The 15,576-nt window shown below is 38.9% G+C and overlaps 1 protein-coding gene and 1 long non-coding RNA gene across 2 annotated transcripts in view; both read left to right on the forward strand.

Moving 5' to 3' along the window:
* The window catches only part of LOC115045320 (F-actin-uncapping protein LRRC16A-like), a 51,335-nt gene extending 44,196 nt beyond the window's left edge, over positions 1-7,139 (forward strand). The window contains exons 21-31 of the mRNA XM_029504947.1: positions 1,432-1,604; positions 2,081-2,149; positions 3,282-3,375; positions 3,462-3,560; positions 3,742-3,870; positions 4,071-4,202; positions 4,453-4,628; positions 4,738-4,825; positions 5,181-5,321; positions 6,715-6,781; positions 6,919-7,139. Of these exons, the coding sequence (XP_029360807.1) occupies positions 1,432-1,604; positions 2,081-2,149; positions 3,282-3,375; positions 3,462-3,560; positions 3,742-3,870; positions 4,071-4,202; positions 4,453-4,628; positions 4,738-4,825; positions 5,181-5,321; positions 6,715-6,781; positions 6,919-7,136 (1,386 nt within the window). The 3' untranslated portion in view covers positions 7,137-7,139. The remainder of the gene's footprint in view (positions 1-1,431; positions 1,605-2,080; positions 2,150-3,281; positions 3,376-3,461; positions 3,561-3,741; positions 3,871-4,070; positions 4,203-4,452; positions 4,629-4,737; positions 4,826-5,180; positions 5,322-6,714; positions 6,782-6,918) is intronic.
* A 2,487-nt stretch (positions 7,140-9,626) lies between these two features.
* LOC115045322 (uncharacterized) lies at positions 9,627-15,500 on the forward strand. Its single transcript, XR_003840875.1, has 4 exons — positions 9,627-9,666; positions 10,428-10,684; positions 10,854-11,003; positions 12,408-15,500. It is a non-coding gene; the product is annotated as an uncharacterized LOC115045322 (long non-coding RNA).
* Positions 15,501-15,576: the final 76 nt, after the last annotated feature.

Below are 15,576 nucleotides of genomic sequence, written 5' to 3' on the forward strand. Positions count from 1 at the left end.
AGTAAATAATCTCAGCATCACCAGACAACACATAAAAAAGTAATTTTATGCCTATATAACCATGTTGATGCTGTTTTCCACACACTCATCACCACATGCACTGATGCCTAAAGTAGTTGACCTCTATAAAACCCTGTGCAGTTTACGAGGTTTTTTTTGTGTTGCTGTGTGCACTGTTAGGATAAGGCAACCACTGTTCATCCATTTGGAAACAAGAGAATCAACAATTTCCTAAATGTGAAGTGAAGGCATGCCGTGGAAATCACAGTGGATCTGATTGAGTTGAATGTGTTTTCCACAGTAAATTAACCCACACAGTCAGCAATGACATTAAAATCAAGTTTACATTTTACACCATTAATAATAATGTATTATTAATCCTCCCCAACTGCTATGAAGATAGATTGCAGAGCATATACCACTAAATGCAACACTGTGCTTTCCTTTTTTTCAGTGGACCAGTGTATCCTTGCTCTAGGTCAAAGTAACTGTGATCTTGCTAAGTGAAAACCGTCAAACAACCAACAATCTTTGGTGCACTGTCCCAAAAGAAAAAGAGGCAGCAGGCAATGAAATGGCTGGCTTGTAGAAGGCAGATCATCACAAGAGTCTCCAGCTGTGTAAAGGCTACAGATCACAGGGCATCTCAAACCTGGTGAACAGATGGACACTGTTGGGGATTTGTAAACCCACTTGCCACTCTCATTGTAAAGAAATCCACCTCATCCAATGATGACTGTTTAATTTTGTCCTGTGGAGTTTTATGATGATGTCACTGACATTTTAGACTCTCTTGCAAGCTTGCAATGTTCCTCTGATGAATGTTTAATTGGGCTTTGCCCTCCTGAATCACATGCCCCTGCATGAACATAGAGTTTTATGCAGTATAATTATAGAAGAGTTGGTGTTAGATTTTATGGTACTTCTGAACGAGGTGATGAGTGACTGCATTTAAACATTTCTGCCAATTCTAAAAAGCTTCACGGATTTTTATCATGCCGTAGGGACAACTGTGGACTCTGACGGTGTGTGTATGTGCATGTGCTTAAGATAACAGGGTGGATGACTGGGACAGCAGTGAATAAGAAAACCATGCATCCACTGACAGGGAATACATTTTAAGATGCTATGGCAGGAAAACAAGCTGGTAGCTCGATGAGATAAAATACAGCAGCTTTTGTTGCAGTTGGCAGTGATACAGATCATGGTCCCAGAAATACAATTTTAAATGCTTTCTGATGGTGCTACAGCTGAGTGAACACACAATTGAAGGGATGTTCATTTTGCCATTACTGACAAGCCTAAAAGTGGCAGATGAACTCTAAGACTGTCCAACTGTCCCTTAGCTCATTCAAACACCGCATGTAACACACTGTGGGATGATGTCTTGTCTTGTCTCCTCCTACTCTGCCTCATTCCTTCCCTCCACAGCCCCTCACCTCTTTGTCTCTAGCGGACTCCAGACTCAAGAGCGACCTGACCATTGTTCTCAACGCCCTTGGCAGCAACTCTTCTCTCACCAGGCTTGACATCAGTGGAAATGCCATGGGAGACATGGGAGCTAAGATGCTGGCCAAGGCGTTGCAGATCAACTCCAAACTCAGGTGAAGGGTTCAGTATGTTCAGCAATCACCTGGCTGTCGATCACTCTTTAAACTCCTAAACAATCACCTGGATTCAGTATATATGCAGGGACTATGGTTATCTAAAGCCAATTAAAACCAAATAAAAAATAATGACTGTCCTTTCTCTAAGCATTTATTAGCAGTATACAGACATGTAATGGCAATTGTAGATATTAGCAAGTCAGCTAGTCCTCGTTAGCCTGTTATGTTATGCCATGCAAAGAGAATATATTTTAGAAGATACGTATTTAAAAATATAAGTGCCTTATTTATATATTGTGGTCAAACATTTGAACCTACATCCACTGAGACCTGTTCTTTTATTATCAAAAACTTCGACCATTGTGAGGAACATTGAAAAACATTTGCTCATGAATATCCATATTTGCTTCTGTAACATCATGTGTATGTGCTTGTGCGCGCATGTGTGTCTGTGTCTTTGTGTGTTTTTGCAGGACTGTGATCTGGGACAAGAATAACACCAGCCCTCAGGGTCTTCATGATGTTGCAGCAGCTCTGGAGAAGTAAGCATCACTGCCTGTATTTATCTTCATATTGTATACATTCTTCATCCTAATAGTATACACACACACTGCAGTGGCTCTGGTGTGCTTGTGTGATTAGCTGTCACAGCTCATATGTCATGTGGCCTTTTGTTGGGACGCAGGAAACCTCAAGGTGCATTTACACAGAAAAAGTGGATTAGAGGCAGGTGGAAAGGGGACCCAGTGACACAAACAGGGAATACAGTAACAAAGAGAAAACAGCACAGGGAAAGATGCTAAAGATGGAAAAGTAAGAGAAAGCCATGGAAGCAAAAAGTATGAGTCAAGAGTGAATAGATCAGATGCTTGCCTGCTGTATCATCTGTCCGTGGAATATATTGTGTGTATTGACGTGTGTCTAACTAAAGTGGCTTTTGGGACACATCTGTACATCAGTGTCTCTCATCTTCTTTCTCTGTTTATCATATTCCCAGCAGTACATCATCCCACTTCCCCCTTGAGCCTTTGTATCATATTATTGAAATGGCAATTTTCAGCTTTTTTCTTTTCTTTTCTCTGTGTGTAGGTTTTGTTACTTTCAATACATAAAATGCCATAACCTGTATTTCCTGCAAAATCCTTTTTTTTTTCCTAAAAATTAATGCTTTTTGCTTTCACTGTTGTTCTATTTTTATTTTAATATTCATTCCTTCTTCACTTCCACCTCTATCATGACATGAACTTAATATTATATTATTATCATATTAATATTATGTGGTAACCTATTTTCAATACCCATTATCTTTCTAATAGCCTCAGTTCATTGTTCTTTATGGATCAGTGTGGTAACAGTGTGGTTGGGCCACACCTAATGCGGTTTCAGCCTGCGGTTCTCACACAGACACACAGACAAACAATAGGGCTCTTGTAGATGCATTTCCCTGAAAATGCCCATCTTCCCCTCAAGTGGTTACAGAGGTATTGATTGATCCGCAATGAATGACACCAGCTATTTGATTTACTATTTGTCTTAATTGTTTAATTTTGCTGTGTTGAAAAATGCATCACTTCCTTCTGTGTTTGCATCACCAAGCCTGTGTTTCTTTCTTTTGCCTTACTCAGTAATGTGAACCAAGAGTGGAATAATGTCCTCTGGCTCTCTGTCCATTAGGAACTTCACCATTCGTTTCATGCCCATCCCCATCATCGATGCCTCCCAGGCTCTGAAGGCCAGTCCTGAGAAAACAGAGGACGCCTTGCTAAAGGTATACCAAGAAATCCTACTGCTTCCTCCACCCCTGTCTGTGATACGTTTCTGTGTATTCATATTCTGTGTGTGTGTGTGTTTCAGATTGAGAATTACCTCTACAGGAACCACGAAACCAGAAAATATCTACAGGAACAGGCCTATCGGCTTCAGCAGGGCATTGTAACCACAACTACACAACAGGTGTGTACACAAACTGAGATAAACAGGGACAGAGAGAGCTTTTACTCTTGTGATCTTGTTTCCGTTGTGATTTTTATCTACATAGACCCAATTAAAAAATGTAAATCTCACATGTAGCTCTTGCTGTTAGTCAGTTTTCATCGCACGCAAGCCTCCATGTCCTGTTGTTTTTATCTTCCAGATGATTGACAGGATTTGTGTGAAGGTTCAGGACCACTTGAACTCTCTAAGGAACTCAGAGACGGATACCATCTTGGAGGAAGTCAGATCAGCAGAGAACCTCATCAAAGATGCCAGAAACTCAAAAACAGTAAGGAGATACATGTTTTCCGAAAGCCTTAGATGTTTAAAACGTTTTATTTGGAGGCTAATTTGAAGTTTTTATGCCAATCATTTCTTTAGTAGGTGTTAATATTATATATTTTTATTTATTTTAAAATTCATTTTTAAGCATATTGTTTTTCTCCTATGTGTGCAATTTTCCCCATGTCCTCCACCCTGTCTCTCCAGCTGCTCCCTAACCTCTATCACCTCGGATCAGCATCCAGAGAGGAAGTGAGCAGCTCTGCAGTGGGACCCATCCAGGAGAAACTGGAGTCTATGGCTGGAGAGGTGACAACTGTCATGGATCAGCAACTGCAGGTAGGTTATAACTCATCAGATGTTATACTTTTTGGCCAAATGCTTGAAAGAAACTAATGAAGGTGTCAAAGTCCTTACAACACATATGCACAATATATTTTCAGACACTAGATGTCTGTATTATGTATATGATATACTTTTACTTTACAGGGTTTGTTTGTATCACTGAGTAAAAGATGCCACCTAAAGACTTTAAGAGTTATCCAAGGTTATCTAAGAGAGACATTTTAATTGACTTAACTCCTTTCAGACTCTGTTGGAGTCCATGGTAGACACAGCAGAGTCCCTGTGTCCACATGTGATGAAAAGGAGTAATCTTCGTCCAGAGCTGATGAAGGCCAGCTCAGCCAAGATGGTTGTACCCAAAAGCTTTGTCACCGAAACCCTGCTGGAGCAGTCTGGGGTAGATATCATCAACAAGATCAGGTGTGTGTGTGTGTGTGTTTCTGAGTTTGTACTGTAGCTCTGTTGAGAGCTTCTCATGTACATCTGACTTTGCCTTCTGACTGTCACATGTTTTTTCTCTCTCTGTCAGTGAGGTGAAGCTGAGTCTCGCCTCCTTCCTGTCTGATCGCATTGTTGATGAGATTTTGGAGGCTCTTTCCACGTCACAACACACTCTGGTAAGATTACCAGTTGTCTCTTAAGTGCTTTATCGATTCATTTGCCATGACTCTTAATTTGTCCTTTAATGAGTAATACAAGGTTGTGGGATCACTTTCTTCTCACAATTATTAATGATTTTATCTATGCCTTGAACCCTGTAACACAGCCAATGCAGAAGTTCAGTGTTGCCACATACTTTATCATGAGTATCTTAAGTTTCAACACATAAATCTGTCAAATCAATATCTTTTTCTCACTACTTTAACCTTACTTTCTCTTCTCCGGCTCGATTCTTACTGATCTTTTTCTATCTATCCACTGTCTTCATCACCTCTCCTCCCTGTTTCCCCTTCTTTACTTGCGTCCTCTCAGGCAGACCATCTGGTACGTCGAGGTCGCCCTTTGGTGCAGCAGGAATCAGTGGATCTAGATGTCCCTGAGGAGAAAATTCCTAAACGGGCATCAGCTGAACTATTAGAGGCTGAGAGGCTGGAGGATCTGGAGACATGCATGGTAGGTTACACCAAATTGGAAGAGTGCATGGTTTGTTTTCATAATCTAGTCATGTTTTTCATGTACCTGGCTCAAAATGTCCTTCCATTGGACAAAAGACTTTGACAACAGAATTTACCAAAGAGGACTGATTTTAGTATTCATACAAAGAACTGTTTTGATATTTACAGGTCTGAGTCCAGTTAAAATCATTTTTGATTAGCAGTTTTGTTCAGGTTTAGATGCAGAGTTAGGATTTCAGTTTGGAACCTGAATAATTTCAGTATGATCAATCATATAACACAAAAGTGTAAATGCAGGCTGCAGTCAACAACAAGCTGTGTTCTTCTGCGTGTGCTTCTCTCCATATGTCTTGTCTCTTCTGAAATACGCCTGCTCTCCCTGTTCATCTTGTATCCCTCTGTCCTTCCTCTCTCTCCTCTCTGCTGCAAAAAAAGGCTAACCATACAGATCATAGCTGTGGTGGCTCTTTCATTCTCCCTCTGTGTGTGTTGTCTTTCTTTCTCTTCAATCTTCTGTTCCTCTTTTCTTCCTTCCCTTTCTACCTTTGCTCCATGGAGACTTTGTGCTGCACCAGTGTAAGTAATCTTGGCCTGTCCCTCTACACTCTCCTTTCTATCTTAAGTCTTTACCTTTTCTCTCACTCTGCACTGTGCCTGTCTGTATTATGGTGCTTTGCAGTACACAGAGGATCAGGAACACTGCGTAGCATTGATGCACAGTGTGCTAGGATGTATATGGTTCTTCGTAATCACTTCCTCACTCACACTTTACACTTTGACTGATAATAATTACATTTGAAAATAGTGCACTTTACAAAACATTGCACTGCTTATCTGCTTGCCGTCACCACCCTGTGTTGTGGATTCCAGTAAAATATAATTAGGTTCTAGTGTCCAAATATCTACCTATGTGCCATAGGATTGTGAAGAGTGAAATTACTGGTCTGCTATTTCACAAGCCCACCTGCTGTCATGATCTTTTAATTTTTATTGAAAACATGAGGTAAACAATTAGTTAAAATCATTTGTGTTTTTTGTTTAACATAACACACTCCTGCGGATGGCTAGATGGCTGTGCTGTTATTTTAGCAATTACTGATGTTAAAATAGACAAAACTGATGAGTTTGTGATGAAAAGGCTTTCACTTATATAGCTCCGGTTGATTAAATTATCATTAACCATCAGTTTATAACCACCTATCACCTCCCACAGTTACAGACTTAATTGTTTTTATCCATTATCTCTTTTAATTGACATGATATATACATAGTATTTAGACCTATATGCTCACAAGTTAACCTGTTATTAAACCTAGTTCAGTCAATCAAAATCATATAGTTTGAGCTTTTTTTTTTGCCACAAATGTTGACTTATCTGTTTCTGTCTTCAGATGACTCCAAAATCCAAGAGGAAAAGCATCCACAGCAGAATGCTTCGGCCAGTCTCTCGAGCCTTCGGTAAGTGTTTTTTTTTTTTTTTTTATTACATGGTGGTATTTAAGAACACGTCAGGGCAGCTGGTTTTAATCATTTCAGATGAGTATGCACCTAATAAATTAGTACATATGATATTCAACATATATCCAAACCTACAGAGATGGAGTTTGACTTGGACAAGGCACTGGAGGATGTGCCCATCCACATGGAGGATGCTTCAACTTCATCTCAAACTCCACCCACTCCATCTCAGGTGCTGCCCAAACTTGAACAACGTCCACCAGGATCAATGGTGGAACTGCCATCTGAGGAGGAAAAAAAGCTGCAGCACTTTACCAAACTACGACCACGGAGGAACAAAAAAAACACATTCTAGCAAAAGTACCCTGTGAGTAAAGGGCTGCAAGCACAATTTCAAAATAACATATTTGCTTGGTCAATTGAAAGAAGATGAACTTGTTTTTCTTCTGTGAATTTATTATATTCAGCTAATTACTTCAAAATTGATAACTGCAATGAAGAATTGAAATCCATATCACAGAAGATCAAGTGTCGGGCGGTTGGCCCAAACTGGGTGACAACTTCTTGCAACTTCCTCTTTCAGCAAATCAACAGTGCTCCCATCTCAGGACGGGGAGGCAGGACTGGCCTCATGGGAAGGGTTGATGAGGGTGTAGACGAATTCTTCTCTAAAAAAGTCACCAAGATCGAATCCAAGTAAGGAAGTTGCTGTATTATTAAGCATTTTGGTGTATTTTATTCTTCCCTTTTTCAGTAGATATGTATAATATGTGGTTGTTACTTTATGTGTGTTGGTGTTAATTTGTTACGTTTCATATGAATTAAACATAACATTTTAGTTTTTCTCTCAGACGCTCTCTGAAGAGTTCAGAGTCTCAAGACGGAGAGAAGAAGAAGAAAGGAGGATTCCTCAACCTAATCAAACGATCCACCAAATCTGACAAATCAGATAAATCAGAGAAAAACCAGGCAACTCTTCAATCTTCTGCTACAGCTTCCACTGGCTCAGCACTAGCTTCCACCATCCCAGAGGAACCCTCCTCCCCGAAAGTGGCAGTGAAGAGCCCAGCACCTGAGTCAAAGTCAAGGTATGGATGAATAAAAGAGTATCTACTGTCAGTCAGTCTGAGCGTGCCTCGGCTTTTCCAATACGTTCTCGCCCCAATGCAGAGACGCTCGAGCCGGTCACAGCCACAGACTACGCAGCAGCTCAGACCGATCAAGGAGCTGAGGACGCCAGACTCCATTGATGAGCCCTGGGAGTGTTCAGACGGCAGGGGCAGTCCACAGGGAGGGAGGCGTACCCGGGAGTGCAGATGATGGGCAGTGGCCTTCTGGCTAGAGATGAAGGCCAAGCAGGAGAGGAGAGCACACAGGTGAGCTTGTGTGAATTAACAGTACCAGGGAAGAAGGGAAAGACAGGAAGCGGATAGCAAAGGTTGTGCGGACTCCTGGCATATGAGTAAATAGTATATATATTGGATCGTCAAATAAATCGTCAGGTGCAACTTACAACTTCATTGTTTAACTTTTTTCCAAAAGTAGAATATCAGCATTATTTCACCATTTCTAATTAAATAAGATCGCTATATATAAGATTAAACTGTTTCTGATTTTCTGAAATATTAAATTTCTGTCAATCAACCAATTCATAAATTGACACCTTATTACATCCATACTTTGTGTAAGAAAAACTTGCAGACAATGAGTCTAAGAACTAACTCATCTCACGCTCACTTGTTTTTCTGGCTCACTTTTGTCACCTTTAAGTTTAACATGGATGAGAATAATTTAGACTTTCTTCTGTACATATCAATTTATGATCAGTGTAAGTCAGTGTGGAAACAAGCAGAAAAGTATTGAGATAGTTAGAGGACGGATGTAGTCTTCTTTTTTGCTTTGGCACAAGGCGCTGTAGGTTGTTGTCTCCACTTGTCAACACTCTTTGTTCATATTTGCTAACAGTGGATTCTAGCTGAGGCGAACGTGCAAAATAAGAGATATTGACAGACACACACAGCACAAAGATCCTGAGGCTGGTGATATACTTTAGGCTAGTCGCTGTGGCTGTCCACACTTTGATGTACGAACACAAACGACCCAGATTTCTGCCAGGACAACGAAGTGAACGGAGGAGGAAGGGAGGCAGCGAAATGTAGAATGAAAAAAGATGGAAGCAGGAACCGCAAATTTACTCTCAAGATTCACCAGAATTCAGTTGTCATGAGGCTTTATCTGCTACATTAGATTGAGCAAAAAAAAAAGTCCCTTTCCTCTTTTGCTCTTCTTTCACTTGTCCATTTCCTCAAAAGCAAAGAGAAAATTAGAAAGAGAATGTTTAAAATTTCTAATTAAATTTGAATCTGGATAGAGTCAGTCATTACAGTTTGTGTGTTTCTGCATTTATATGTGAGTTGGTGTTGGCACCTGTGAGTGTGTGGATGTATAATTGTCCTCTGACTAGTCACTGCACTGTAACCTGTATGTGTGCCTGTGTGTACACTAAGAGGTTTATGGTGTTTGCAGCATTAGGCTTTTTTTCGACCTTGATCTCAGTGTCACTAGAGCTTCTCCTGCCATCTGCTTGTTCTGGCTGGCTTCCAGGTACACTTGTGTATTTCTGTTTATTTGCGCGCATGTGTGCTCAAATTTTGCTACACAAAGGCGCCCCCCTCAGCTAAGATGGTGGTTACAGCATTACATGAACATCAAATATTACAGCAGTGGGACCACAATAAAACATTGATACACTGTATGTATATTCTGTATAAATCATTCAAATTGTTATGTAATGCTTGTATAATGGGCTTATTACATATAAAAATGACTTACTTACTTTACTTTCAGTCTTTCCAGTCCCGATAGACCGGACAGCAACCCAACAGGTGAGCCTTTAATTAGATATTTTAAATAATTTCTGTTTATTTACTCTCCATTTAGTGGATTTAAATTACCTGGAAATGAGAGAAAGGAGCTTAGTTTGGTGTTATCAATAGTTAACAAGTCAGTGGTTAAAATGTAATCTCATCTCATCACATTTCCTATGAGGAAGCTAGAAGTCACCAACATAAACCAACCGTATTATATTGTGAAACTTCAGCACAAATTACTTTCATAGAATAGACAGGATATATCTGGCCCACTACTCCAATCAATAATAGCTATATATCCCTTTGATGCTTTTGAACTCAGAGCGTTTTGTCACACCATGGATTTGTAGTTTAATTTGAATTAAGGGCATAACATTTTTATTTTACTGAAAATAAATGTTAATCATTTAAAACAACAAGTCTTTGACCTCAGTTTTATTTTGCTATTGTTTTGTTAATATAAATGAGACCAAAGCCATAACAGTGTGATTTGGGACATCCCCTACCCCCCCCAAAAAGACTAAGTGAATAAATTGCATTTAACAACTACAATCTTTTTATATATGTGACTTATCTAGCTTACTATATAAGAACTTGTGCATCCCAGCGGTACTGTTGTTTGACTAGTCACAGTCAAACATGGGTTCAAGGATACTTGGTGCAATTAATCTGTATTAATCATTTCATTTCATTATCATTTAGCACAATCAGTTTGTTCATGTGTTCATGGAAGATTGCATGACAGTATTGCATAAGAGTTTTGTCTGTTGTTTCAGCAGGCAAGCCAACTACACCAGAAAGCAGGTCTCCCAGTGGTTCCATCAATAACAGGACACCATTTCTCCAGAAAAAAACCTATCACGTAGTGAGAGTAAACCAGAGCCGGTGCCTCGTCTCAGAGCTACGTCCTCAAGTTCCCCCGGGGGACCAGTGAGTCCCAAACCACCAGTGCCACAGGGGGCAAAGCCTGCCCTGGCTGCCCGACCTACCATCCCTCAGAAGCCCAGGACTGCCAGTAGCAGTCGGAGCACAGGTACTGATCAAGCCCTGGATCTGAAGTGTTTCAACTGTTGTCTTCTTGAATGCTTTGCTTTGGTCAATGAATACAGCCAGGCATGGTAATATTGTGGGATTTTGATATTTAGGAAGGGTTGATAAAATGTTGAATTTTACAATTTTTTTTCTGGCTGTCTGTTTGACAGATGAGAGTCCAGATTCCCCCAGCAGTGGGGGCGTCTCCCCTAAAGTCTCAACTCTCCCTCCCACACTAAAGAGAGTAATGTCAGAGAAAGAGAAAGAGGGCCAAACCAGTCTGCCGTCGGGAGGCTCAGCTAACAAATCCACTCAGGAAGGTGGGTCACAAAATCTGAAAATGTTTGAACTTCTACATTTAACCTGCTCACACCGTGGTCTTAATATTAAGGAGGAAAAACCCGTCCTAATGCCAGAGTGAATTGCCCCTTCACTACGACAGGTACATTTCAAAGGTTTGGATAATGCATAAAATATCCAAATTGGAATTTTGTCCAAAAAGTGAAACTTTCATTTATTCTAGATTCATTATAGGTAGAGTAAAACATTTGGGCCTTTTTGTTATTGATGAGGTACAGCTTATACCTCATCAAAATAAAAAATCCAGGATCAAAATATTTGAATATTTCCAAAGATCAAGCAAAAAAAAAAAAAGAGTCAACAGTAAAGTAAAAAAGAAATAAATATGAGAATAAATCTTCAAGTTCCTAAACTTCAACCTTCAATCTTCAACCTAAACTCTAAAATTCCAGTACATCCTCTTGAAAACAGTGCCACCTATTGGTTCGGTATTTATTAGGTTGGCACAGTTGTTGGGTTTAGGTTCATTGTATTGCATTAATAGAAACTCTTACATAATTCTGTAATCTTTTATATAGCAGCATATATACATGATAAAACATGCCACAAATTTTAGCATAACAAAGAACCAGCAGAACAAACAGGCCTCTAGCTTTTGACATGCTGAGAAAGCATTTCTCACCAAAAGAACTCACCAAAACACATAGTAAGAAAAGATGATGGCTGGAGAGAATAAAGAGGGACTAAAGATGATGATACAGAAGAAAAAAAGTCATCAGAGAGAAGGGAACAAAGATAAAAATATCACCAAGCTGCCAGACTGTCTGCTAAACAATAGTTAGTAGACAGAAGGAACTGAGACTGAGTGAGAGTTGTGACCTGAATCTTTCAGTCTGATTGTATGAGCCAAGTTACAAGAAATCTTATACAAAGGCTTTTATTATTGCCTAAGAAGATGTGTTTATTTGAAAAAAAAAGAAAAAAGAATATGGACTCTTGCTATAGTCCCTTTTCTCCCCGTATTTCGCCTTTACCACTTCTGTATGTAAGCTTATATGTTAAAAATGAGTATTGTTACTTTTATGAAATCAAACAAGAATTTTGCCTAAATGCTTATATGCCACCTCGTATTGTATAGTATTGTGTATCACTCTGTGCAAGTCTCAAAGAGGAGGCAGTTTAGTTGTTCAGCCTAGTGGGGGTGCTCCTTTTCTGAAAAATTGCTGGGATTGAAGATTAGTGTGGTTTCAGTTCAAGTGTTTCTGCTCACTGTAAGGCAGCCATTGGCAGATAAGGCACCTGTAGCAGCATACTTAACACAAACTCCGTGCCTCAAAAAATAAATCCAGTTCTATCAAAATAGTAATTAACCTGGTTTCCATAAATTGCATTGCCAACACTAACTTAAAGTTTCTTAACTTCAGGGAGGATGGCATCAGACTCTGTCCAGCGGCCCAGCCCTCTTCGTACTAACTCTGAGGATCACAGCCCCTTCAAGACTAAGGACCATTCTCCAAACCCAGACAAGGACAAAGCTGCCGGCAAGAAATCATCAGACTCTGGCGAGGAGACAGCCAAAGACTTTATTTTAATATAAGAGGCACAACTTTACAAGAAAAAATCTGGTGGCAAGACTTTTTTTCCTTACAAAAGACACTAAAGGGAAAAATAATCAATATGTTTTCACTTTTCTTAGTGGTTATACCTGCACTGTAGGTCCTATCCATTCAGTACACAACATTTGGAGATATTGCTTGGTATTAATAGTAATTGCTAACAACTTTTCAGTCTCATCGTGTCTCCTAGTAAACCAAACTAAACCTAAGAGCTTCCTTCTCACAAACAACCTTTCTTTAAATATGGTATCAACCTACTCTCTGCTGTCAATTCTCATGTCTTTTATAAAATTAACTGAGAATTTATGGGAATGGAATGAGCTGGCTTATACAGCTGTTGAAATTTAGTTTAAGTTTGTAATCCACAACAAAAAAAAGAGAGAGAAATGGTGCTTTCAGGAAATAGCAGACTTTAGTTGAAAAGACACAGAGAGAGACTGTGAATATACAAGTGTATATTCAAAATGATTTTCTCGAACTAAAGAAGTCTTTTTATTGTTATTTTGCAGTAGCTAGTCTCCCAGGGACCAAACAAAATAAAAATAAATAAATAAATAAATAAATAAAAAATAAAAAACTACCATCGTACTGTACTTGAACTCAAACCGAACGCCATTTTTTTTCTTCTTCAAAAGATTTCTACTGATTTTTCTAGACACTATTTAATATACACAGGTTCCTTTTGTTCAGACTAATCCGTTATGCAATTCATCTTTTTTTTTTTTTTTTTTTTACAGGAAAATACAGGATTAGCTGAGAATGTCAGCACAAAAATAAATCAGTAGTACACATTTGATGTAGCTTGTTGGACAGTACTAAAGACTAAATGGACTCAAACACCCCAACAGGACTGAAGTTTGGCTCATGTGGGAGAGAGGCAGAGAAACCACATGATGTTTGTGCTTTGCTAACTCCAGAACCAGTCAGTAAGGCTTCAGCACTGTTAATAAACACTAAACACTGTGGAAGAAACACATTTGTCTAATTTTAATATTTTTCTGCTGAGGTCTTCTATGTATTCATAAGACATTCAGGGATATTCCCATTACGTGCTGATGGTCCAATAACAGCAAAGAACTTAATAAAAAAGACAAAAAGAAAAGAGTATCTATCTGCTTGAATGGAGGATGCAGTCTTGTGTTTCCCTTTTCAGTGGCTTTTTGAGCCAAATTTTGACATTAACCTTAGCAGCCTGTTGTCTGTCTTAAACCGGAGCACTGAGCGAAGCCTTCAAACACTCCTCTTCCTCTGGAGGATTTTTCCTTCACAACTTTCAGCTCACTTTCACTTTTTTCCTACAACACAGGACATGTGTTTGGGCTTCTAGCATTGTAAAAAGATTGCAAGATCTTTAGTCTCTGAAATGAACATGAGCTGAAGGTAGCTATATTTTGACCTCATGAACTTCTGGGCTGTTCTTTGTTTTCCATTTGAACAACCTGAAGGCTTCACAGGTTCCACGATGATTCCCTCAATTTTTTCGAAAGCCCGAAAATCCGTCTTCACACTGTGACACATTCAGCAACCAATTAATCAAACAGACGTTGGCAATTGTAATTTAATTTACAACCTGTAGTTTTTATATTTATACTCAGAGTCAGCCAAGGCTACAAACTTGTGTATATCACTTAGGGCAGATGTTTGGCTTGTATTTGGTCATGTGCCTTAGTGCAGCCAAGCCATAAGCATTAATAACAGATTAACAGGAATCCATGCAGTTCAGCAGACTCGTTTTGTATAAACATTACGAAAGGAGTGTAATCTGTATTTTATTGTACTGTACTAGAGTCAAATTCAAGTCAGGGCCAAAGGTCTTTCTGGTGCATCTTTTCCTATGGTGTCTATCAATGTTTCTTTTGTAGGATTATGATTTAGTTTTCATTTGGTTGTCACTAATAATGGCTTGAAAATAACACTGTTCCTGCTGTATATAGTCAATCTGTACCTGATGTCAATGACTGCTTTGGTTTTCAGTCTCAGTTCCGAAACAAAACATCACTTTCTGCGTGTAATTTGTTCAAGGACGCTGGGAAAAACACTAGTACTTTGCAATATGTTCTAAGCAAACCCATGTGGCTTTGGTATTTCCAACCCTTGTCCTGATGCAAGCAACTTATCGAGAGACTGTCCTTTATCGTTCTTGCTTTCTCTGTAGGAAGCCGCCTGCTGTTTTTACTGTCCAGTTGTGTGGAAGATGATTTCCTTCTCTGAAAAAGGAGCATCTTTTGTTGATGCACGGAGTGAAGAAAATGAAAATATTGCGTAGCATTAAGTCTAGACTCCAGAGTCTACGTGTGTGTGACTGCATGATGTGGTTGTAAGTTGTACTGTATGTATATATGTGCTTTCATACATGTAGGTGTATGCGTGTGTATATATGTATGTGTAATATTTGCACATGTGATATACACACTGTGGTATGTTCACACGCCTAAGTGACCACAGCAAATCCTATATTGTTTTGGTACCAAGTACACTACTATACAAGGGGTTTGTTCGTTTGTAACTTATTTGAAATTTCAAAAAAACAAAAAAAAGTGGCCGGTGGTCTCTTGATCCTTTGTTGTTTTTTCTCTCACTTGTACATTGTGTTCATAAATGTAGAAAATTAATTCTTTGTATGTAATAATTAGTTTTTACATATAATCAATTAAATGTTACTTTCTTCACAATTCAGAAAAGAAAAATGCAAAAACAATGAAAATTTTTTCTTGAGCTGTCCCAACAAAAAAAAAAAAGAAAAAAAAAAACCCAACAAACTAATAATTATGACATAGTTGCTCGTTTCATCGTTCTTGAAGCATAATTTGTTGTTCTTGTCATGGATCAACATGTTTCACTCAGTCATTCTGCTGGTGTTGGACATTTCTTCAAATATTAATTATGATTAAAATAATTTTACATTTACATTTTCTGCAATGCATCTTTTTTCATCTGTTTTGCAGTGTAACAATCCATCCACCAGATGGCAAATACA

Source organism: Echeneis naucrates, chromosome 6 (assembly GCF_900963305.1).
Source record: "Echeneis naucrates chromosome 6, fEcheNa1.1, whole genome shotgun sequence".
NCBI lineage: Eukaryota > Metazoa > Chordata > Actinopteri > Carangiformes > Echeneidae > Echeneis > Echeneis naucrates.